Raw genomic sequence first — 26692 nt, 5'->3', positions numbered from 1 at the left:
AAAAGGTCCAACAGAACCTGCGCCCCAAGGTATACAGCAGTGACGTCCACAACAGCCAAACTATGCAGAAAGCCCAGATGTCCATCAACAGATGAATGGATAAAGGAGATGCTGTGTGTGTGTATGTGTGTGTGTGTGCGCGTGTGTGTGTACACATGATGGAATATTACTCGGCCATCAAAAAATTGAAATCTTGCCATTTGCAACAATGTGGATGGAACTAGAGGGTATTATGCTAAGCAAAATAAGTCAGAGAAAGAGAATTATCCTATGATGTCACGCACATTTGGAATTTGAGAAGCAAAACAAAGGGTCACAGGGGAAGAGGGGAAAGGATAAAGACAAAATCAGAGAGGAAGATAAACCGTAAGAGAATCACAGGAAACAAACAGGGCTGCCGGAGGCGGGGGAGCGGGGGGGGGATGGGGGGGATGAGGTGACTGGGTGATGGCCATTAAGGAGGGCTTGGGAGGTAAAGAGCACTGGGTGTTGTATATATATAAGCCTGATGAATCACTGGCTTCTACCTCTACAACTAATACACTGTATGTTAATAATTGAGTGTAAATCAAAATAAAAAATAAATTAATTTTGCTTTAAAAGGCCCAAAAAAACTTTTGAGGACACTGGAAACATTCTATACCTTGATTATGGTGGTGGTTTTGTGATTGTTTAACAGCTGCCAAACTCATGTGACCTGTACAGTTAAAACTCATGAATTTTATTTTATGTAAGCTATACTTCAATTAAGCTAATAAAAAATTAAACACTTAAAACAGTAAACACATAGTGATAACTGGTGATTAACTTTTAGTAAAACAAACCTCATCCGAACAAAACAAGCATTTTTTTTCTTTGCTTAATAACATCTGTATGGAGAAACACTACACTGCTAGGAATAAATACAAAACAAAAACTCTGCCCTTGACTAGGACCAAGAGCAAGATGGGACTCAAACACCTTGTGTCAGAAAGGAAAAAGTGTTCAAGGGACTCAGGAAAGGGAACAGTCAGCCTGAAGAGACTCTCACACTCAAATCTAAAACTAGTACGAGCAACAAATAATGACCATTATGGATTATAACCCCTTATATAACAACCCCTAAATCTGAACTACATAAACATATAAACTAATAAAATGCATATGGAATGACAACAGAGCTGGAAAACAACCATTTTGCAACCTTTAGAACTGATTCAGGCAAAAATCATCAATGGATCCTAAAACTTAAAGGTAAAGTTTGGTAAGGAACAGGTTATTTACATCGTATCTCCCCACAAATTTCTAATCAATTACAAAGAGGAAAATAACTCTGTACTGGAAAACTTGACGGGCACCTTAACCAAGTTTGCAAAGACAACATCACCAACATTTGGACAAAGCACAATCCTCAGCACCCTGACCTGACGCCCCAGGAAGGCGACATCATCATTTACACTGTATTCTATCAAAAACTGTACAACCTGGGGGTGCGCCTTGCTGGCTCGGTCAAAAGAGCACATCATTCTTCACCTTGGGGTCATGACTTTGAGCCCCACACTAGGTGTAGAGATTATGCAAAAATAAATAAATAAAACTTTTTTTAAAAAGCACAACCTGAACTTCACCAAGGATAAATTTAAGGTGCAGTGCCCAACTGAGATCCACATCAGGGAAGAACAATGAAAGTCTTAACAGGCACAGAGTAACAGACAAAATTTGATCACAGACCACAGACTTAGCAACAGTATTACATCAGTGTTAAATGATGGTAACTACTTATGGTTACTAAGAAAATAGCTTTTTCTTAGAAAACACATATGAAGTATTTAGGGATAAATGATCATGCAGTCGAGAACTTATCACCCAAATGGTTAAAAACAATTATATGTATCTAGAGAGAGAATGATAAAACAAATACTGCAAACTATTAATATCTGGTAAGTCTAAAAGTATGTGAGTTCTGTATATTATTTTTTAACATTTTTCAAATAAGAAGTGAAAGAAAAAATTTTTTTTCACTTACTTGTTGCCACATAGCCTAGCTGTGGAACCAAATGTTCATCCGCAGAATTTTCTCGACCTGGTACTAATCTCTGATACTTAGTTGGGTGAGGATTTCCATCTACATCTACCAAGAATGGTGGAGGCATAAGGTGAGGAGCCTGCTGAGTTTGCTCATCTAAGACATAATTATTAGAATCTCTAATCAGTGGTCGATAGTCAGTATGGAAGAACATCTGATCAGGAATCTGAAAAAAAGGTGTTTACAAATTGACATTTTGAGGTTTGTACATGTTAAAGAATACAAATATTAAAGTTACTTATAATTTGAAAAAACAATGAAACCAAATCAGTACACCTATTTTTAAAACATCCTTCATAACTACTTATTCTACTACTATAAAAAAGTACTAAGAATGACCTTTTCCAGACAAACCAAAAAACAGACTCCTACTATAGACAACAGATGGTTTACCAGAGGGAGGTGGGCAGGCAGATGGGTGAAACAGATGAATGAGATTAAGAGTACACTTATCTTGATGAGCACGGAGTAATACACAGAATTGCTGAATCACTATGAAGCTAATATAACACTGTCTGTTAAACTACACTGGAATTAAAATTTTTTAAAAGTGGTTAAAAGGGGCGCCTGGGTGGCTCAGTGGTTTAAGCCTCTGCCTTCGGCTCGGGTCATGATCTCAGGGTCCTGGGATCGAGCCCCACATCGGGCTCTGCTCAGCGGGGAGCCTGCTTCCCCCTCTCTCTCTTGCCTGCCTCTCTGCCTACTTGTGATCTCTCTCTATCAAAATAAATAAATAAATAAATACTAAAAGTGGTTAAAATGCCACAAAAAAATTAAAAAGACCTTTTCATATGGCTTGCTGCATCCAAAACCAAATATCAGAAGGTGTCCATGAGAATCTGTACAGGCAAAATGCTGTCCATCCTGTGAAAACTTACAGTCAAAGACAGCTCCATGTCCTTGTCCTTCAATCTAGGAAAAGGAAGGAAAAGTTAAAACCAATTCTACATGAGTGCTTTTGCTTTATCAAAATTTAACAAACAAAATTTTTTGTTTTCATGTCACTATAAATATTACTTTTTCTTTCAATGAGTTCAATGAGGGGCTTGAACTCATGAAGGCTTGAGCTGAGATAAGAGTCAGACACTTAACCAACTGAGGCACCAAGGTGTCCCCAAATGTATCACTTCTGAAAGAAAATATTTAAAAAGAACTTTTGCATTATGCACATGGTAGTATTTTCAGAAAATAAAATTCATTTCAGATACCACTAGACTAGAAAAAATCTTGAAAGGTAGTCCAAGAATGGGTTCTCAGAACCACAGAATGAAAGATCATAAGCCAATCCCATCCAAGTACTAACCAGGCCCGACCCTGCTTAGCTTCCGAGATCAGACGAGATCGGGCGTGTTCAGGGTGGTATGGCCGTAGACATTATAAGCCAATCCAAAGCAAAGGCTTTCTTCACTTCTTAAAAGTGAATGACAAGCAATTTCATAAACTTCTGTTTTAATGTATAGCAAAAGGCTATTGACAACCCACAAGATAAATGATTATAGATCAGTAAGTGTGGTATTCATGAACTAAAATCAGTACTTTTCCAGAATTTAAACTTTCCACAAAGAGGACTGACCACTGTGCAAGGTGGAAAGCTGCTGAGTCACACGGTGTGCAGAAATGCCTGCAAACCACCTTACCTTACCGCAAACCACCGCAGACTCAGGAAGGACGCGCCAATTACATCGTGACTGCTGCCTTACCCGGACTGCTCTTCAGCTTTATTCTTGCTCTTAAACTGAAATTATGTGAATTTAAGACTACCAACTTATAGTTAAGTGAGCTGTTTCACTAACAGCTTAAATCTATGCCTATTTGTCGTCTGAGCCTGTAACTGTGCAAAAACTAAACTTTAGGGTAAGTTTGATCAATGCTGGAAAGTGAATCCTCCACTCACTCACTGCCCAAACAAACTCATGCCATGCCCAAACATTTGCTTGAAAAGCAACACTTCACCCACAAGCGGCTACCAATTAACAAACTTAGAAATTAAGTTACTGGGATATTTAAGGCACTTCCCTATTTTGTGCACACACAGCACGTATATAAACTCGTATACTCTAACAACATAAAAAGGAATAAATGCTATACATATCTTTCTTCCCATTTTTTTGTTAAAACATAGGAACACAGATCCACGACACAGTCCTTTGAGGCGCCATCTCCACCACAGCCCACCCCATGTCCCAGCACCACTTGGCACCCCTTGGGAACCTCCACTCCAAGGAAAGCAGAGGCGGGGCCCAGACCATTGGCTGGTAAGTCAAAGATGGTGGCAGCTCCTCTGCTGTCACACACGTGGACCTAAGTGCACCAAAAGGTTGCTAAAGAACCTAGAGAGAAGGAAATTTTCCTGAGTAGGCTCTCACAGAGCAAGTCCAACTTGGGTGTCTATGTGTAGTTTGAAGAGTCCTCCACAATGATTCCTGACAAAATGCAACCTGCAACTATGCTTAAAGAACTAGACATCACACTGAAAATTATGATGTATTTAACATAATACTATAATGTTAGTAATTTATAACCCTATGTAATCTAACAGAAAATTGAGAGCCTCTCAGCTGAGAAGTAAAGTTAAGAATTCAATTCAGCGCAGCCTGGCTCGCTCAGATAGCTGAGCATCTGAGTCTTGATTTCAGCTCAGGTCATGATCTTAGGGTCAGGCTCTGCACTCAATGGGGAGTCTGCTTGAGATATCTCCCTCTCCCTCTGAACCCCACCTACCCAACCGGCTTGCATGCACATGTGTGCACTTTAAAATAAATAATTTTTAAAAAAATAAAAGAAGGAAAGGAAGAAGCCAGTACACCCAGCGAAGTTTACATGTCTCACTGGAAGTAAGAGCACTAATGCCTACTTGAGACTTCTTTAGCTCAGAAACTGTTCAGCTTATATTATGCTTAAAGCCCAAATTAATGCAGTTTTCTGCTTTGCTAAGTTAAATTCAAAACATAATGTTCTTTAAGAATTCTAAAGGATAATTAAGAAAATGGAGATACCTATAAATTTTAAGACCACAAAAAAACTTGCTGAAAAAGGCTTTTTTCCAATAATTTGATGCCTAGTTACACATGTGCAATTCGGCCATGTTATTTGAGTTGTCAGTGCATTTTATGGTAATAAATAGAATACTGCATTTTAAAATGTTTGTCAAGAAGTGTCCAAAGTAAGCATACTGAAATGAAAATTTTAAGGTTAAAAGAGAAGCCACGGAACACACGGACTCAGGCGGCCTTCACAAAAAGGTCTAAGAACCACTCACCTACACCCTGCAAGTAGACTGGCTCCAAAAGGAAGTCCTCTTTGAACTGGAGCTCAGTATAAACTGCACAGTAATTTTATAAAACATCTCATATGCACATCAAACGTCAGTCTGGACAACACAGAAATCCTTTTATGCAGTCACTCCCTCCGAATTTATCCCGGGAAATAATGACAGGTCTACACGAACAGCTGTGTGCCTGGCCATCCACAGTGGTCCGGCTGTGCGTACTGAAGAAACCGCTGACACGGGAACAACTGTAGGTTGACTAGCTATGTAGCCTTCTGAGAAAGGCTGAATTGACAGTCAAACACCTAACTGCAAATTCTTAAAAATATATGTAAGATTTTGGAAAACATTCTGTACACAAGATGAAAAAGACATTACAAAACTGTGAGAATGCCAACTAAAAACTATGGAAAGAATGATGCCACTAAAAACCTTCAGTGCATGCTAATGTTTTTGAGTTAAAAGTTCAATGAGGAATAGAGTATTTACAGAGTCTCAAAATACCTCCTGAAAAAATTGGCTTAAAAGTTACAAAGAGGGGAAAAAAAAAAAAACAGTTACAAAGAGGAAAAACAACTATTTTATTGTGGGGGAAACCTGGCAAGTGCCACCTTACCAAATATTTTAAATGACCACCACCAGGACACCCTGGGTGGTTCAGTCAGTTAAGTGTCTGACTCTTGATTTCAGTTCAGATCATGATCTCAGGGTCCTGAGATCCAGCCCCGTGTACAGCTCTGCGCTGGCTGTACAGCCCACCTGGGATTCTCTCTCTCCCCCTTCACCTCTCCAACCCTCTCACACACTCGCAAGTTCTCTCTCCAAAAACAAAGTTATAAAAAATAATCACCACCAAAAAGGTGTAACAGAATCAAATCATGATGTTCTGTAGACAAAACAGAGATATTCTGTAACATTATTTGTCTACACTCATCAAAAAAGTTAAAAGGTGAGAAATAGGGGAAAAAAGGATTGCTGAAGATGAAAGAAACCTAGAACTATACAGCCACTTAACATAGCATAATCCTGAATTAAATACTGCTCCAAGGGCCAAATGTAACTAAAAAGGCATTACCAGAACTGACAAAATTTGAATATAAAGCTGATTATATAATGCTACTTTATCAACGTTAAATTTGCTGATTTTGTAACTAGCTTTGTGGTTATAGATGAGAAATTCTAAAAATATGCACCAGGATCCTAATTTGGTTTTAGAATATTACATATGCAAAAAGAAAAAAGGCTGGAAAAACAAAATGATGTTTCTGATTCCCTAGATGACTTTACTGAATATTATGTTTTATTACCAAATATTTTAATAAATATAGTGAGAATGTGCGTAATTACCATATTTTTACCAATTTAAGCAAATTCAAATACATCCACACATATACAGGGGGCTAAATAAGTGACTTTTGAAAACTCCTTCCCTCATGTGACTCAGTTACACCCAGAATTTTATGAGCATATATAAATATGGCTGTCAGATATTTATTAGGCTTTCGGTATCCTGATTTCTAGGAATATAAAATGCCAAGCATGCAGATCGGTTTCTGGCTTAACTTCATAATCCAAATACTTGAAACCAACGTAAGCATACAGGAAGATACACTTCACTTACCATATTAAAATAATGTTTCATCTTGGTGCCCTTTGTAATATCCCATATAAATATGCTGCCATCATGTCCTGCCGATAACATAATTCTGGAATCAAAGGGATGTGTCTCCAAAACAAATACTTCATCAGCATGTCCCTTTATTCAACAAAGTCATAAGAGTCATAAGAGTTAAGGAGGGTGTGCAAGTTATTAAGTTTAAAAAAATTAAAAAGCCTTATTTTCACAGTGTACAAGGGCTTTCAAAATGTATTAATGACAGTGACTAAACATTAGTATACCTACAAATTTCTAATCATTTGATCCAGTGGATGAAACATAGCTAATACGTTAATTTTATAGTTTCAAAAATCAAATTATAGTTCAAAAAAAATCTTGATTTATTATATGAAAACCACCTACCAATAAATTATGAAGCAGTTGTCCTGTGTAAGAATTCCACACTTTAAGGACATGATCATTCACAGCTGTGACAACAATGCTATCATTCTGATTCCAAGCGATCATTGTTACTTTGGGTTTCATAAACCTTTCCTCTTCCAAAGATAAGTCCCTAAGAAAAACATAAGCAATTCAAATTAATTTGAAAAGTACAATCAACACAAAAATAACTGAAGTAATGCAGTTCATGTCCATACATGATTATGTATCTAATATACATCTGACCCGTAACAGATTATCTCTAAACAGATTTTGGCAAATACTGGGAAGGGGAGGGGATAATTATAGAAGCAGTTTGGGGGATGCCTGGGTGGCTCAGATGGTTAAGCATCTGCCTTCAGCTCAGGTCATGATCCAAGGATCCTGGGATTGAGCCCCACATCAGGCTCCCTGGAGCCTACTTTTCCCTCTGCCTGCCACTCCCCCTGCTTATATTCTCTCTGTCTGACAAAACAGATAAATAAAATCTTTAAAAACAACAGCAACAAAAACAGTTCAGGGGATCTGGGACGCAGGGTGGCTCAGTTGGTTAAGCGTCTACCTTTGGCTCAGGTCATAATCCCAGGGTCCTGAGATCCAGTCCCACATCAGGCTCCCTGCTCAGCAAGGAGCCTGCTTCTCCCTCTGCTTGACACTCCCCCTGCTTGCGCACGTGCACTCTTCTCCCGCTAACAAAATTTTTGAAACAAACAAACTCTTCAGGGGTGCCCGGGTAGTTCCGTTGGTTAAGCATGTGACTGCTGATTTCAGCTCAGGTCATGAGCTCGGAGTTCTGAGACTGAACCACATATAAAACACTGGGCATGGAGTCTGCTTAAGTTTCTCTCTCCCTCCCACTCTGTCCCTCCCCCTGCTTATGTATGCTCTAATTTAATTAGTTTAATTAATTAATTTAACTTATTATTTATTTGTTAATAAATAAAATCTTTTTTTTAAAAAGTTCGGTTTGAATAAAGGCATGTGTTAGGACATCACCACTGCTCATAAAAGCGAAGTTTTTTCTCTCTACCCCTTTTCTATTATTCCCTTCCCTTGACCCCAAGCCCTAACAGCAATAATTTTGTGTGTTTTCTCTCCAGGGAAGATGACAAGAAATTTTAGGAAGACAGAAAGAAGCTAATGCACCCTCACATCCCCCCGTGTCTAGACAAGTAAACGGACACACAGAGAGTCAATCTTTTGAACTTGAAATAAAACTGTACTCATCTCTTCACACTCCTATACAGAGTGACACTATGGGGTCTCTTGGCAAGAATGGCCTTGGATCCAAACGTCTACAATACTTTGCAGCTTTTATGAACATGAAGTGCAAAGTTTCTCTGTAAAATATAGTAGTCAGTAAAACACAGAGAAAAGGCAAAGCCCAACTGCTTTTGAAATCAGAGAATATATCCTAAGAGATTGTAACATAAAACAAACATATATTTTAATTAAAGAAAAAAGCTGTTAAGAATATAGAATAAGTGCCACGTAACACCTATCCATATAAGCATAATGGAAGCACTGGTCCGGTAAAAGTTTAACAGAAGAGGGGTGCCTGGGTGGCTCAGTCAGTTAAGCTGCTGCTTCACCTCAGGTCATGATCCCAGGATCCTGGAATAGAGCCCCGCATCGGGCTGCCTACTCAGCTAGAAGCCTGCTTCTCCCTCTCCCACTTCCCCGGCTTGTGTTCCCTCTCTGTCAAATAAATAAAATCTTTAAAAAAAAAAAAAAAGTTATAACAGAAGAGACAAAATGGGGAGTAAAGGCTAAGATTCCATGCTTCATTTTAAACTAAAAGGCATCACCTGTTAGTAACTTTGAAGAAATAGACGTTGTTTTACTTCATCAAGTTGATCCCTCAAGATGAGAACACTAAAACAAATATACTCACTGATTTTTTTTTTTTTTTTTTTTAGATTTTATTTATTTGCCAGAGAGAGGGAGAGAGCACACAAGCAGGGGAACCAGCAGGCAGAGGGAGAAGGCTCCCCACTAAGCAGGGATTTCCCCATGCAGGGCTCAATCCCAGGACCCCAAGGATCATGACCTGAGCTGAGGGCAGAGAGTTAACCTACTGGGCCACCCAGGTGTCCCCCGATGAGTTCTTATATACAGAAAACTCTACTTCACAAGACTGGGAAGATGTAAAACTTTAAATGAGAAAAGAATTATTTCCACCTCTGGAAGGAATTACAGGCAGAGCACTCCACGGCATTAAGAAAACAGCAGTTTCCAGCCTCAAATGTTTGACTTAAGGTTTTTACACTGATATTCCTATTTTGCTTAATAAAATAATTGTTCACAGGTAAATGTGATTTCAAATTATCCTCTTAATAATGAATTAACCTTCATTATTTCAACCAGTCAAGGACTGACAGCATTCATTCTCACACTAAGATGCTTTTGAGTATCTAGATAGAGCATTTTTAAATAACAGTAGAGTTGTGATTTGTGAACAAGGATTATCAGATTTCTAGTATATATTCTCTCTACCACATTCCCTACCACAGATCATTTCACAAAAATATGAGTATCAAATTTATTTTGATACCAAATAAAACTGTTTGAGTCACAGCAGAGGAGTTAATTTCCCCTATAAATATTAAAGGTAAAGCAAACATAAGGATTTTCGAAGAACTTTGATATGGTGCTACCCTAGACCAGGCAGTGTCCTAGAAACATAAACATAAGGATAAATTCTTTGGGATATAGGAGATTTACGTATTAATGTATCAGATATGTAGGAAGTAGCCACTCATTTAGATCACCGCTTTTAATGGAGGTGGTTCCAATCCCCTGACAAAGCTGTCAACCACCGGAGAGAAAGACCACGTAATTATGATGCACCCGCTTCCTATAAACCATCTCCACTCACCCTGAGACTCGGGTTGCCATATCCAATAAAATGCTTCTCCACTCCAACTGCTCAAATCTCCAAATCCGTGCCGTTCCATCTCTGCTACCACTTAAGAACCTTAAAAAATTCAGAAAAAAGATCTTATATTCACATACATGCCAAAAAGTACAGTCAAAATCACAAGCAAAAGACATTCTCAATGTAGCCATCCTGACCACAGGGAAACATACAGGTATTAATTCAAAAGACAGGGATTTAGAGCAAATCTGATGAGGAAAAAAATCTGGTTTGCTCTAATTTGCCTGGCCCTCTGCAGTTAAAGCACTTTTCAAACTCAACCAACAGCCTGTCAAATAGACTGAGTTTTGAGAAGACAATGTACAAGTAGTACATGGAGGGGAAAACAAACAGGAAGAATTAAAAGATGTATGGGAAGATCAGTGAGAGCAAAATTCCACTGTAAGCATCTTCATTCTAAACTCAAACAAATTCATCTTGTAACAAAGGATGAACTCGACAAAGGATAAACTCAAACAAATACATCTTTTAACAAAGGAAAGTGTTAAAAACTGCAATTTAGGAAAGGCACCTAAAAGAAACTGGAGACCAAGAGAGTATATAATTAAAGTGACAATTCTGTCACATGACACAACATGGTGGCTGCTAGAAGAGATTTTTTTTACTTAAACAAGGAACTTCATTAGCTTTATACCTAATAGTTGAGCTCCTATTGGTCGTAGGACCTGGTAGAAGCTACAATTGTAAAAACCTGTACTTAACGTGTTCCCCCCACTGCAGACACTTTTCATTCAGTTAATACACTTACTACTAAAGTGCCTGCAGTACACACAGCCAGGTATCAGCTGTACTAGTATGAACCAGAGCGGATCGGCCTCAAAGCACATTCACACTGACGCGCGCTCTCTCTCTCTCTCTCTCTCTCTCTCTCTCACACACACACACACACACACTTACCGATCACCATTGTTACAAAACTGGATACTATCAACTTTATCCTAAGGGGGGGTGGGATGGGGCAGAAAACAAACACAAAGGTGATCACTCTTATTTGTAAATAAAACAACAACAAAAAAAACCCACTCCATTTTTAGGCACAGTTGAGAGTAAGAACGTGCACTTGTGCTGCTTAGCACCATCGTTCCTACATTTACACACAAAAAACCTAACTATAACACGACTATAAAAAGAGAAGCTTTCCTTCTAAGTTTAAAACTGTATTTACGTGCTCACTTCGGCAGCACATATACTAAAACTGTATTTACAAAGAACTACATTTGTTAAGAATTCACATGTAGAAAAGTAATTAAAGCATAAAGTAGCTGAAAACAAGGCATTACTTTGATAATTATTTACATATTTAAAATTTTTTCTTTTAAAGTGATTTGGAACTATTAATTTCATAGAACTTCCTATGGGAAAAAAGATAACCTGACTACTAAGCAGTATTCCAGAATCCTAAGAGTTAACTACCTTACTATACATTAACAGCATTCTACCTTACTATACATTAACAGCATTCTGATTTCATGAGTGTGATTAAAATGAGTAAGTCCCCTGAAACTAAACCCACCCGAATAAATTGTCATAATCAAGATTTTCAACTTAAAGCTGAAATAACCACAAAATACTAGCACAGTCATATACTTAGTCGTCAATAATATCCTTCACCTTTATATATGCAATCCCTCCTGCATTTAAAATTAGAATAACAATTTTGTTAGCAATATTTGACTATGGACCAAGAGGAATATTAATGATTAGTTTATAGAATTTTATAACATGAATACTTACAGTGTGGCTTTCAAGTTCTGCGATTTTTTCAGGTGCTTCAAAACCCAAAAAATACATTCTGATTACATGATCAGTACTACCTGTGGCTAAAAACATACCACCTGAAATAAAAATGTTAAGGTTTAAAAATTCAGTGTGTAACAAATATCTGAACCAAATTTCTAGATCAAATTAAGCAAGATATTTTATTCCAAAATTACGTTTATCTCAATAGATCCATTTTCTAACACACTATATAAAGACTTTTTAAAATTAATGTAATACGGAGTGATGTAATTTATAACAAAAAATATGTATGTATTTGGTCTTCATTCCTGTTTCTGGCACAGAGTTCCTAAAACCCTTGGGATTTCCCAAGCAACAACATTGATGAAAGTATCTTGATATTCAAAACAAATCCATTTCACCCATACCGGAGTTTATGTTAATAAAGTGACTCTTGGGGCACCTGAGTGGCTTAGTGGGTTAAAGCCTCTGCCTTCGGCTCAGGTCATGATCTCAGGGTCCTGGGATCGAGCCCCGCATCAGGCTCTCCCCTCAGCAGGGAACCTGCTTCCTTCTCTCTCTCTGACTGCCTCTCTGACTACTTGTGGTCTCTGTCAAATAAATATAGTCTTATAAATAAATAAATAAGTAGATAGGGAGAGCACCTAAGAATGGGGGTGCAGACTGCGAGAAGTACCAACCATGTTTAGAAGGTTGGAACTTCTGGTCCCACTTTTCTGACCTCTGAGGAGCGGGAGAAGAAGGGAGGTGAATCAATCACCAATGATTCAATCAACTGTTTCTATGTAACAGAACTCCATAAAAACCTAAAGGACAGTGTTCAGAAAGCTTCCAGGCTGGTGACCATGTGGAGATTTGGGAAGACTAGCATGTCTAGAGAGTCCATACACTTTATCCTCTGCATCCCTTCCACATGGCTGTCACTCAGTTATATCCTTTTAATAATAAGCTGGAAATCTGGTAAAATGTCTGAGTTCTGTGAGCGGTTCTAGCAAAATAATCAAACCCAAGGAGGGAGTCATGGAACTTCTGGTCTTTAGCCAGTCGGTCAGAAGCACAGCTGACAACTGGGTCTGACCAGGGTGGGGGGTGGGGGTCTTGGAGGACTGAACTCTTAACCTGTGGGATCACACACTGTTATTTAGAGAAAGGGTCTCAGAACAGAGCTGAACTATAGGACACCCAGCTGGTGCTGAAGAATTGCTGGATGGTGTTGAAAAAAAAAGAACCAAATACATATACATCAGATGGAACTTTAATTAAAAGTGTACTTCAATCTGGAAAAGTTCACTATCTCCCACTGCTTTATTAATTGTGGCAATGACCATATGTGCTGCTTAAGACGCTTGACAAAAGAGGCCCTGCTTTCTAAATAACTTCACGTACCTAAACTTAGCTTCAGAATACAAAATTCACTCATTCAAGTTTTTAGACTTTTATGTAAAGGGGAAAATCTCTGACTTCCCCTAAAAAGAAAGACTACCACACAAGCTCACTGTACAAGAAAAGAAAATGTACAATAACTTCACCCAAAATGAGTGGAAAACAAATTTAAACTATAAAAATCTGCAGTTCAGCCTATTCAAGAAAAGCAGAGTTTTGGTATTACCTCACACAGGGGGCTCATGTGGATACCTTAAGCCTCCTTTCGCCGACTCTGATTACCATGAGAAATCAGAGAATGGGAGAATGACATTGGGAGTGAAAGACAAGGGAAAAGCTAATGAAATAAATATCTTGGATTAAACCTAATGAAATGGGCATAAGTGATTTACCATCCATCTGACAAATACTCTTAGCAATAACACGATCATTCAATAAATACTAAATAAAACTAAGAAGAAAAATTACTGAAGTTATCTTACCAACACTAAAAGAAGAACAAAGCATCTGAACACCTGGTCTAGGCTTTTCCGTGAACTTCAGAGGACGTGCACTTTAAAAGAAGTTGTTTTAAAACTCATGAGTTCAACACATTAACAGGGTTTATAATGCCGGCTTTAATCTAGCATGGTTAGAAGTTATCACCTTATTATACAGTAGCTCACAAGCATTTCTGCATATGCTGTTAGAGCTGGACGGAGTCCAAAGGCTCTGCCCCATCCCGGTATACCCAAGAGCCTGACCCCACAGCAAGGGCTTCACCCACCAACCCCATCTTGTAACTGAGGAGACTAAAACTCACACTGCAAGTGAACCCACTATGCAGGCTATAGAGCAGGGTACACAGCCATGAGGAAGAGCACTGCTCAGCAGAAACAATGCAAGCCACACATGTAACTTTAAATTTTTATAGTAGCCACATTAAATGTAGAAAGATAAAATCAGTTTTATTTCATTTAACCTAATATATCCAAAATATCATATGAATATGAATAAAGTATTAATGAGAACTTCAGATACTTTTCATTCTCTATCTTGGAAATCTTCCAGAATATACTAGATACATACTACACCTTAATTTGAACCCTTTTCATCAAAGATAATTTATCTGTTTTTAGGTTTCCTAAAACTCACAGCTGAGAAACTAAATTCACATAGTCTATTTGAAATACACTTACAGGTTTTGTGGTACCTGAGTCAAGTATCAGTTTTTAAGATAAAACTAATAATTAAGTTCTTCAAATAATTAAGTTCTTCAAATGCACCACCCACATCCGAGATGCTCGACAGTCCCATGTGGCTGGTGGCTACTGTCCGGGACAGCACAGGTCTACAACCTGTCTTCTGATTCTTAAGTAATCCTGCCTAAATTTCCGAGTATACATCTCTAACATTTTTCAAAACATTTCACATACATACAATCTCACTTTTTTCTCCCCATGAGATATGTCCACTAAGAATAGCTATGCTTCTTTCACACACCTAAACAGTGCATTGTAGGGGCGCCTGAGTGGCTCAGAGGTTAGGCATCAACTCTTGATTTCAGCTCAGGTCATGATCTCAGCATCGTGAGATCGAGTCCCACATGCGGGTCCGCACTCAGTGTGCAGTCCGCTTGAGATTCTCTCTCTCTCTCTCTCCCTCTGCCCCTCCCCCTGAGCACACTCTCTAAAATAAATAAATCTTTGTAAATAAACAACACACTGTAAAAAGTCAATAGGGCAGTAATGCTGTATATAATAGAAAAGTGAAAAGGCAACCACAATACAGAACTTCCCTTTATAATCAGACTTCATCTCATTAGACTAAATTAAACATTAAAGAAAAAACTCATCACACAATTACAGCCACTTACCTGAATTTCAGAGATTCTAAGTCCCACTGCCAGAAACAAACTGTTCCATCAGCACCAGTAGAGACCATGTATCTCTGGGAGCCTTTGGCCATAGGGCTAAACTAAAATGCAACAATACGGACAATTCAGTTCCCTGAGCTTCTATTGAAGTCATAGTTCAATGGCTTTCCAAAGTTAACTTCAACTGACACACTTAAGTACAACTTAAGAATTACAAAATACAGGCAATAGTATAGTGAAAAATAAAAGGAAAAAAAAGGTCTAACTCTAATTTATAAATGTAATGTGATCCAATAAAAGATTACTTTCAAAACTAATAACCAAGAATAGCCAGAAAAGCTTTTAACAGAGAGAAAGTGAAGACCTGGTCTTACCAATATGAAAGGGTTATCACAAAGCCTCAGTAAGTAAAATTCAGGGGCATGGTAGGTACAGTGATAGAATGACCAATGACCAATGGAAAAGTACACTCTGAAGTCCAAACTGGACCTTGATAGAAGAGCTAAGATGAAGGTGCCCTCTCAAATCGTTTGGGAAACAATGGATCACTGCATAAATACTAACTGTGCAGCAATCTGGAAGCTATTCTCTGGACTGTATACCAGGATAAATTCCAAGGAGATCAACAACTCAAATATTTAAAAAAGAGAACTAGAAGTGTAGTCTAAAAAAAAAAAACACAAAAATTATACTGTAACTTTAGAATTGAGCTAGCATTTATGTTTAACAAAGTTCAACTGTATTACACAACAAGCTAGACAATGTAAGACCAATTTGGACCAGGAGATACCCAAGAGGGCTTAATGGACAAAGAGGAAAATACAAAGAAAACAAGAAAAACAAACTAGGCAAAAGAATATGCACAGAAGTACCAGAGTGAGAAGGAATATGGTATGTGATAGCAACAGAAATATCTATGTGACTGAAGTGCTCATTTTTGCAAATGGTGGAGGAATGGGTTAAATGGGTAGAGAATCTGGACCGAATAAGATCAAGAAGTAACCGCAGTCCTCAAGTAAAACCCTAAAATGTGTCGGACAGCAGTCCATCACAGTTACTGAAAGGAAACAGATAAGAAAAACAACTAAGAATCAATCCAGTTAATCTAAGAACCTTAACTGGAAGGAAGTACTCCCTTCCTTTGCCCAGAATGCGGAGGAAAGCCATGAAGAACGCCAGGTCGTGCTGACTCATGAGGCATTTAAGACAAAGGAAGTCAGCAAACAAAGACCAGTGAAAAAGGAAGAGCTGGGAAGAAATTTTTTAGGTTATTTACATAATTATTTACCATTACAGCATCCCAGAGAGATACAGTGTATTATCTGATTTATTATTTTTCTCAGGATTATGCACTTGGTAAGGGAGGTAGATCTGCACCTAATAATTTTTCAAAGAAGCTTCTTCCAAGTTCCTTCTCTTCACTACAGGAAATGAAGTGCTTTTTAAATGCCAAAAGTGATCACTTGTATCAAAGCGGATGTGTTCCAGAATATGGACTAAAACTGAGTTTTGGAAGATATCCCGTTAAAAGTAGTAACCGAAGGTACTTAATAATCAAGTATTTTTGTTAATTAAAATTCCACCATAAAATATGTACATCTGCTAAAGTACTTGAAGAATTCTAAACCTGAATTTCTGTGGAAAAGTAACTATTTTAAGTGACCTATGTTTTAATTAAATCCAATTCTTAGATACACAAATGGTGTTGCTCTCTATTCTGCCCCTAGCTCAACACCATACTGTTTTCTCTGTAATACCTCTAAAGAATTTTTATACCGAATACGGAAAAAGTTGTTAAGGTCTCTCTTTTTTTTTTTTTTTTAAGATTTTATTACTATTTTTTTTTTATAAAGATCACAAGTAGGCACAGAGGCAGGCAGAGAGAGAGGGTGAAGCAGGCTCCCCACTGAGCAGAGAGCCCGAAGCGGGGCTCGATCCCAGGACCCTGAGATCATGACCTGAGCCGAAGGCAGAGGCTTAAACCACTGAGCCACCCAGGTGCCCCGTAAGGTTAATGAGGGGTTTTTTGGGAGGGGGCAGGAGAAGGGCTCTATGTGTTTGTCTTCTTCTAAATGAACCTGATGGCATGCTGAACTCCATTCAAACAAAGCACCTGGGATTTCAAACATAAACACATTAACTTTATACCAAGACTTGGAAAGATATGCTATTCTTCCATCATTGAATCTTCTGATTCAGAAGTATACTAGATGTTTTAACTAATACAGATTATTCCCTCCCCCCTCCTCCGACCACAGACCCCAAGGCTCTGTCATTATTTTTAAGACCTTTCTTCATATAGACTTTTCCCATTTCCTGATAAATGTGTTTGAAGGCTTTTGTTGCTACTGTGAATTACGTTCTTACTCCATTGTATCAGTTAATTAGTTATTGGTGGTTTATAGTGAAGTTTTGGTTTTAGGACACAGGTCCTATATCCATCCAGTTTACTAAGATCTCAGCAATTCTATTAAGTTTTAATAGAATTCACCAGTGAGTCCTCTGAGCTTGGGAGTTTTCAGATTTTTTTTTTCTTTTTTTAAGTGCCCAACAGGAATTTTTAACCTTTCAAGCCTCTCCTTTACTGTTTGTAAGTAGCACTACTCCTCAAATGCAGAATCACTGACAGCCAGCCATGTTCCATTAATTAACCTCAAAGCTACTCATCAGTGACCATAATATGGATTTTTGGATATTAAAAATTAAGAGTCTCACTTTTCCAAGATGGTTTAGGCAAGTTCTGCATAAAGGAAAAGAGTAAGAAGTATGATCTCTCATAGTCCCTGGTGGCTTCGTGATTCTGTACAATAACCTCACACGGCTACTTCCAAAGTCAAAATGGTTTTCTTGAAATCAATACATTTTGAGTAACTATTCAGCACAGAACATACGCCTGGATGCATAGTAAGTTCTACTTTTACAACTTGTTTAGTGGCAAAATAAGGACTTTTTAATGTATGCTGATCCTCTGTTTTGCTATTAAAGAATGAAGTATTCAAAGGTAATTTAGCCCTATTAACAGCTAAATGCACATGTTTCCTGTGTCTTTATTACATGTACATTCTAGACAAAGCTGTGGAGGGGCTATTTGTACAACATAAAACTCACCATTTTAGCTATTTTAAAATGTACAATTCACGGAGCACCTGGGTGGCTCAGTCTGTTAGGCATCTGACTCGATTTTGGCTCAGGTCATAATCTCAGGATCCTGAGATCCAGCTCCAAGGTGGACTCCACAGTGGGCTTCCCGCTTAGCATGGAGTTGCTTAAGATTCTCTCCTCTCCCCTTCCCCCCCACCCCTCCCCACTTCTCATCCTTTTTCTCCTCCTGTCTAAACTAAATAAAAATAAATAAAACGTACAGTTCACAACAGCAAGTAGTAGATTCACATGCCGTGCAGCCTCTGCCACTACCTGGTCCCAGAGCTCCTGCCAAAGCATTTTCAACAGATTCTCACAGTTTTTTAAAGCACATCATACACCCTGTCTCTTGCTACAAACGGACAGAGGTGAGCCGTGTGTACCTGAATCATGACACTTCAGCCCTAAGAGCCTCAGCGTGAGTCTCCTAGGACCAATAACTTTCCACTCCGTAACTACAACAACCCTCAACACTCAAGAAACTTAGTATCAATATTATGTAATATCATTCATACTGAAATTTATCCCAATTTCTCAAACGTGTTTTATAGGCTTTCTTCACTCCTAAAGCCAAGACCCAAATGAAGGCTCACACATTGCATTATACTTGTACCACTTTCTTAACTTCCTTATACAACACTTTTGGGGGCGGGGGGGGGGGGTCTTTCTTGAAACTAAACTTCTGAAGGATATAGGAGAACTATTTCACGAACTGCTTCTTACTTTGAATTTGTCTGACTGCCTCCTCATGAGATTCAGGTTAAACTTCTTTAACAGAAATACTACACAGGTTAGATTAAGAAATATTAACTACACAGCTTTATAGTTAAAGGTCTATTCAGATTTTCTTCCTTTTTGAGGCAGTCTTGGTGTTTTTCTGAATATTTGCCCATTATATATTAATTTTCAAATTTCCTATGTAGCCAATTAACATACTCTCTTTTTAGGGGCACCTGGCTAATTGAGTCAGAAGAGCAACTCCTGATCTCAGGGTCAGGAGTTTTGAATCCCACACTGAGAGTAGAGATTACATCAAAAAAAATTTAAAATAAATAAAATATCCTCTTTTTAATGTCTAAAGGGTAGAAATGCCCCTTTTCAAAGCTGACAATGGTTATTTTTGACATTTTCTTCTCACTTGATCAATCTTATAGCAACATTTTTAGTCTTTCAAAGAACTTTGGGCTTTGCGGATCCTCTCTACTGTTACACTTACTTTTTCTATTACTTTCTATACTTACCTTCCTAATAGTTAACCTCTATTGTTTCCTATTCTTTTTCTAACTTTCTGAGAAATACACTTGATCAGTGAATTTCAACTTTTTTAAATACATGCATTGAGGGCTGTAACGTTCCCTTTGGGCACAGCTTCCACTGTGTATTAATAATTTTATGCCATGTAACAAATTACTCCAAAATGTAACAAAATACCCCAAGTACTAAAGGTCAAGAATTCAGGAGCAGCTTAGGTGGTTCTGGCTCAGGCTCTCCTGAGATTGCAGGTATCAGCCTGGGCTTAGCTGGGGGATGGAGCACATGCTTCCAAAAGGCCTGACTCAACATGCCTATGGCAAGAAACTTCAGTTAACTGCCATGAATGCCAAGAAACAGTCCACAGGGCTGTCTTGAGTGTCCTATCAACATGATGACTGGTTTCCATCAAGATACTAAGACAGATCAACCCTACTCAACATGGGGATTATCAAAGGGGCATGAGTATGGGAAGAATCATTGAAAACTATCTTGGTGGCTGCCTATGAAACTCAGTATCCCACAATATGTAATATCTAGTATTTTCATTATTAATCAGCTCAAGTATTCTCAAATTTTATTGACTTTTCCTTTAATAAATGGGTTATTTAATAAATGGGTTATTGACTTTTCCTTTAATAAATGGGTACTGTTTAATTTGAGGGTTATTTTCCTATTAATTATGGCTGTTAGTAATTTCTGGTTTAACTGCACTACTGTCAGAGAATATATACTTGGGATTATTTCAGTATTTTCAAATTTGTTGAGAACTTACTTTAAGGGTCAGAATGTGAACAGTATTTATATAATAAACACCCCACTTATGACTACAAAGAAATGATGCAGGTTATTATATGCCATGTTTCAATCTGACATCGAGGTCAAGGCCATCATTTATGTTGTTCAAATCGAGATTTCTTAATAACATAGTCTCTTCTTTCAACTACGGAGATAAAGATATTACTCTCCCATTATGACTATGGAGGTCCATTTTACCTCATAAATTCTATTTTTGCTTTAAGTATTTTGGCACCACATTCCTGAATTTAGAACTCTTCTGTCTCATGAAACTTTTTATCATTATAAATTGTCCCTTTGCCTCTAAAAAGGTTAACTGCCTTAAAGCCCTATTAGCTAATATTAGCATAGTACACCAATCTTCCTATGGTTAATATTTGCTACAGTCTTCCATCCTTTATTTACTTCGAGCCTCCCTATAGCCTTATTGCAAAGATGGGGTTTTGTCTCTTGGTTCCGTCTGAAATCTTTGTCTCTCACTGAAACCACCTAATGCACTCACAAATAAAAATAAAGTGCTCACGAATATACTACTATCTAATAACAGCCTGGCAGCATCCTAGGATTTCCCATATTTCTTTCATTCTCCTTTCTTTCTCTTCTTTTTAAATTATTCCTTATTTCCCCCTCTATTAGCTTGGTAGTTATACACTCTTACCGTTCTTTTAGTCGTTATTCTGGAGATTACAAAGATCCACCTTCATCTTATTAAAAGTCTACTTCACTTCTCAAACAATGCCAAGATGTTAAAAATACTAAAAGTTACCTCCTCCTGATATACAAGCTTTTACTACTATTATTTGTTAGTTTGATCCTATGTAATGACTTTTAAGCCCAGAAGCTACTATACTTGTAGACGATCAATGCTTTTTTCCATTTGCCCACACCCTCCCCCCCCCCTTAACTCTTCATTCCTTCTTGCATCTCCAAGCCTGGGATCACATTTCCCTCTCAGCCTAAAGAATACTTATAACTCCCCCCTTAAGGCGGTTTCCTTGCTAGGAAATCATCTGAAAATGTGTTTAAAGCACTGTAGTATCTTTGATAGGTTCGGAATTCTTGATAGTCATTTTCTATTAGCAACCCAAATGTAAGATTATTTTTCTTTTTTTGTGTGTATTTAGCCCAACACAAGGCTTGAACACATGACCCCGAGATCAAGTCATATCCTCTACCAACTGAGCCAGCCAGGTGCCCTTATTAGCACTTTAGAAGGAATATTTGTCTACCAACTTCCACTGTCCCCCTGAGAAGCTAATCATCAGTCTTACGGCTTCTTTATTTTTTCTTCTGCTACTTTCAGATTTCTCTGTAGAGTGATGTTCAAGAGCTGTAGCCTTCTGTATTCATCTTTATTGTGCTCAGGGTCCTCAGTGTTTCTGCAATCCGTGGCTCTACTTCTCCAGTGCAATTTTGCGAAATTCTCGGTTATTACCTCAAATACAGCTCTGCTTCATTCCCTCTTGTTCAGGAAACCTAATCACACATGCGGCATCTATGTACATACAGACATGTGGCATCTTTTTAGCAGAGCCTCAGAGTCCAATTCTTCCTGCTGTGCTTCAATCCATTTATGTTCTTCCGACCTCAGTTCCAGTTCATTAAATCTCCAATTTCTTCAGTACTGTCTAATCTACTATTAAAACCATCCACTCAAAAAAAAAAAAAAAAATCCACTCGATTCTGAAATTCAGCTTTATATTTCAACTCTAGAATTTTCCTTGTACTAACTTCCAGTTCTCTGCTGCAATTTTTTGTTCTAATTAGTCGAACTTACGTATAGATACTTTCAAGATCTACCCTTCCGCTACAAGTGTGTCAAAAATCCCGCTAAGCTTTATGGCTACCTTCTCTGGACTTGGCGAATGCCTTCTGACTCATAGCTCCTCGCTCTCCTTCTCCACCAGATCCTGACATCCTAATCTCCCATTATACGTACCTCAGGTATTTTCCCACCTGTGTAGCTTTTCAAGTTCTTTTTAAAAAGGAAAACTAGTCCAACCACAATGTCTACACAGTGTCCTTCCTTCCTGCAGAATGCTCATCTGCTATTCTTTCAAAATAGACAAAAGGTTCTATTTCTGGTTGTAATAATACTACCATTTTTGAGAATGTAAATTCTATCAAAAGACATTCTATAATGCTACCCTTGAGAAAGATATACACCAAAGTGTTCATGATGACGGTTTCTAGATGGTAAGAGCATAGAGGCTTGTTTTCTTATTTGTTATTAACTATTATCTAATTTTTCTGCAAATAATTATTATTTCTACATCTTTTTTTTAATATCTTTTAAAATATTTTTAAATTGGAAAAAAAGAAAAACACCTTTACTATAGTGAAAATGGTTTTTATATGCCAGTAACAACTGGACAAATAATATAAAAAAAGATTAGTAACTAAAATTGTGTACTTGTTTGTCTTTGAACTTTGGTAACCACTAGCAACCTTTTGATATATAAAAACTTATTAGCACCCAATCAGACTTTTCAGGTATTTTTGGTTGGTGATAACTGAATGTGGGCCCCATTACCAAAGGAATGGGTTTCAGGAAAGACCAGAGCTCCAGCTTCACACTGAGGGATTCCATGATGGTTTGAGGACAGACACCAGCACAAAGCCACAAGTTTTCTCATTGGCTGCTATACTGGCCTGGAAGTTTGTATCAAATAACACAATGTCAACTGTGAAACACACAGTGAAGATCTTAGTAAATGTTCAAACTATAAAAACTTCTAGAGAATTTCTTGCCTTAAAATAAACAGGCACAGCAAAAAACCTGCTTAAAGTTTCAAAATATAACACTATCTCAATTATGTTTGTCTTCATTCAAAAATATATGTTATTTTTATTCTTCAAGAAAACTGACCGGAAGAGTTGAGAAAAGGGTCTCTAATCACAGGACTACACACATCTATTTAGAGACAACTTAACATACAGCCTGGGTGCAGTGGAACCACTCCCACAGTTTTATCCAAAATCAAATCGGAGGCACCAGTGTGCCTTACAAATCAGTATCTTCCTAACAAAACATTAATTTTCAAAAAACTGACTGAATAGCACCATTTTCAGTTCTGAATGAACTAATGGCTCTAAGACTAGGATATGCTTTAGATACAATGGGAGATGAATAGAGCAAAAAAAAAAAAAACTGGCCATGAGTTAATGGGCATCTAGGGGTTCATTATACTATTGTACTTTGTGTATATGTAAAATTATCCTCTACAATAAAGTGAAAAGATTTTTTAAATATACTTCAGCAAACTTAATCAACTTAGAAAAATCCACAGGTTTTAAAGTAGAAAAATCATGAACCTATCCTGCTTCTAACGGACACACCCCCAGCTCAACTATAAGCCAAATTAGGAAACAGTTAAGTTATCCATCAGGCCTTCATGTAAAGCCCTAAGTGCAATGGACAACATTACTTCACCCTTCCAAGATCCATGGAGGTATGATTAATTACATTTTCTCTTGATTAGTAAAGCAGACCACATAATTACTATTTCTCATCCCTAAGGAGGGAGTTTTAAAGGAAAAGATCATACACAAATGTGCACACTAAAGCTAGTTTACCTGTAAAGATGTGATTGACCCCGTGTGTCCTTGGAGCACAGCAACTGGGGCACAAGTTCTCAAGCACCACACTCTAATGATCTTATCACAGCTCCCTGCAGCAATCATTGTATTCTCATAGTTTACTGCCATATCTGAAATTTCTGCAGAATGACCTCTTAATGTGGATAATAGGCGGCCATTGTGTGTTGACCAAATCTTCACCAAACAATCATCTGAACCCTGAGAAGAAATACACCCAAAGACAAATATTAAAACAGCAAATCTTTTCCAGCATTTTTTTTTCATGTTTACAGCAGCTTTATTCACAAATGCTAATACTCAGAAGTAACAAAGATGTTCTAGCATTTTTAAAAATAACATTTCCGGGTCACTCAAATTAAGTATAACTCTTCTCTTTCCAACTGTATGATACTCTGTAAATTATGACTCATACAGTCAGAACACTTACGGAGCAATAGGATTTTTTTTTTCTTCAAATCAAGTAACATCTATATAAAGATACTATGAAAAAAAAAGATACTATGAAGTTTTCATTTCTGTGGATCAGACCACATTACAAATACTAATTTCCCAAAATTCCCCACCAAGTAATGAGTTCAACTAAAAATTCATTGCTCACCTATTTCAATTAACAATGGTTAAATGTCAGTTTAGCTCACATCAAGCTAAATAATTTGATACGCATCAGGACAGACCTACAGTTCACAAGCTAAGTGAGTGGCAACCTCGAAAACAACTAAAAAATAAGGGGATTAGCATCCTCATTTTAAATAACCGAACAACACAGTCTCAAACTCGTAGCCACCAGCCAGCATCCACGTAACTCAGAAAATTTTTTAGTATTTACTCTGAATCTCACAACTGAAAAAGGGAACTTAAACTTCTGACCCATTGTAATCGTCCCTTAAAATATTAAAATGTTAGATTATAAATTTTTACATATAGTTTCACAATAATCATAAAATAATCTTTCACTGTTCAAGTAATCAATTCCCTGGATCAATGAGTAATCAATATGAATATGAATCACCTGCAGAGATTTGGATTTTTACGGAAGCTTTTTCGGTCTGTTTTGGTTACTGAACATACTAGAAACTACCCTCAGCAGTAGGTCTAGAATGGGCTGGAAGTGAAATACCAGGCATGCGTTATTTTGAAGATCCTTGATGATCATGCCCGTGAACCACTCTCTAGGTCAATGTCTCACAAACACTACTCAAGGCCTCGCTATCTGCATCTGAATCACTTGGGATACTTAATAAAAATGCAAATTCACGGGCCCCACACTAGATCAATGGAGTCAAAATCCCTGAGAATGGGAACCACAGAATCTACATGTTTTATAAGATCTCCTACATGATTCTAATGCACACAATGCTCTAGATGATACCAAATTGAGTTTAAAACGTTAACTCACGGTAAAGATTCTATGTCCTGTCCTATCAAATGCTACACAGTAAACAGCAGACAGATGTCCGAGAATCCTCCTGTGCATTTTTATATGCTGATACATAGTTCCTGGAAATGCTGTGCTAAAAGTGGAACACCCTGTGAGTTGTTTTCCTCGATGTATCTCCACTAGGAAATAAAAACAATGAAAATGGTTAAGGGAAGAGCCAATATGTAAAAAATGAAGAAAAACTCCAAAACAATTTCTAGAGGGTCACAGAATCTACGTTCGTGATATGCTAAGGACACAAGTTTCTCCCCAACTCTGTTCTACTATAACCACGATTATGAGCCTCTCGTTACCGTAAGATTATCTCTCATTAATTTTTATTACATTTAGTAATAACTTTAAAAAATATTAAGTCTGAAAATTGGTACTTATTACTACTGAAACAACACTACCAGTATTTCCCTTTAAATTTTAATATAGCCATTACAAAGTTAGGCAAGAAATTAAAAACATGGTTTCAGGCATCTGCCAAGCACACTCACTCACCAAGACTGGGTGGGGAACCATAATTCACTGGCATTTCTGGAGGTCTTCCTCTGTGAAGAGCAGCAAAGGCAGAGCCCTTCCAAACTGTGTGCCTGCAGTCTTTAAAACGAATTTTAGATACACATAAAATCTTGAAAGTTAACCCCAAGAAAGATTTTATAGAATACTTACGTATATTGTAACAAACTGTTTATTCAAAGTTTTACCAACTAATAAACTTTAACAGAAAAGCCCTAGAGGTTTATTAGACTATTTCTGAAGGGGAAAAAAAAATAAGACATCTCAGATACAACAACAGCTAACATGAGTATAGCACTTTACAATGTACAAAGTGCTTTCCACGTACATCATCTCATTGAATCCTCACAACAACCCTGTGAGGTAGGTGTGATCGCCAATGCACAAGTGAGGTAACTGAGGCTCAAAGGTTCTGGGACCTTTCAAGAGACCCACTGCCAATGACCAAGTCCAGACGGACCATAAAACCAAATCTTTTGACTCCCAAGTCCTAGTCAATGCCGAGTAAGTTTTTATTTATCAATGCAGAATTACACCACACAATATGAATGGTAAGAGATCTTAGTCACAACGGATCCAGCTTTCCCAAAATGGAAATTTTTGTAAGAAAAATTTTATTTGACTTACATGAAAATCCTTAAAATGTTAATGGAGTTTTAAAATTAATTTTCGC

General features: G+C 37.6%; 1 protein-coding gene across 2 annotated transcripts in view; it reads right to left on the bottom strand.

Annotated features, from left to right (window-relative positions):
• BRWD1 (bromodomain and WD repeat domain containing 1) overlaps positions 1 to 26692 on the bottom strand; it is a 111103-nt gene that overhangs the window by 60697 nt on the left and 23714 nt on the right. For both annotated transcript variants that reach the window (XM_044250915.1, XM_044250916.1), the window contains exons 6-17: positions 26002 to 26100; positions 25474 to 25634; positions 24054 to 24275; positions 15288 to 15388; positions 13915 to 13985; positions 12044 to 12144; positions 11207 to 11247; positions 10250 to 10348; positions 7354 to 7504; positions 6955 to 7089; positions 2849 to 2977; positions 2006 to 2231 (exon numbers count right to left, since the gene is read on the bottom strand). In XM_044250915.1, coding sequence (XP_044106850.1) covers positions 2006 to 2231; positions 2849 to 2977; positions 6955 to 7089; positions 7354 to 7504; positions 10250 to 10348; positions 11207 to 11247; positions 12044 to 12144; positions 13915 to 13985; positions 15288 to 15388; positions 24054 to 24275; positions 25474 to 25634; positions 26002 to 26100 — 1536 coding nt within the window. The remainder of the gene's footprint in view (positions 1 to 2005; positions 2232 to 2848; positions 2978 to 6954; positions 7090 to 7353; positions 7505 to 10249; positions 10349 to 11206; positions 11248 to 12043; positions 12145 to 13914; positions 13986 to 15287; positions 15389 to 24053; positions 24276 to 25473; positions 25635 to 26001; positions 26101 to 26692) is intronic.

This window comes from Neovison vison, chromosome 6 (assembly GCF_020171115.1).
Source record: "Neovison vison isolate M4711 chromosome 6, ASM_NN_V1, whole genome shotgun sequence".
Lineage (NCBI taxonomy): Eukaryota > Metazoa > Chordata > Mammalia > Carnivora > Mustelidae > Neogale > Neogale vison.
This window is presented reverse-complemented; position numbering and strand designations above follow the sequence as displayed.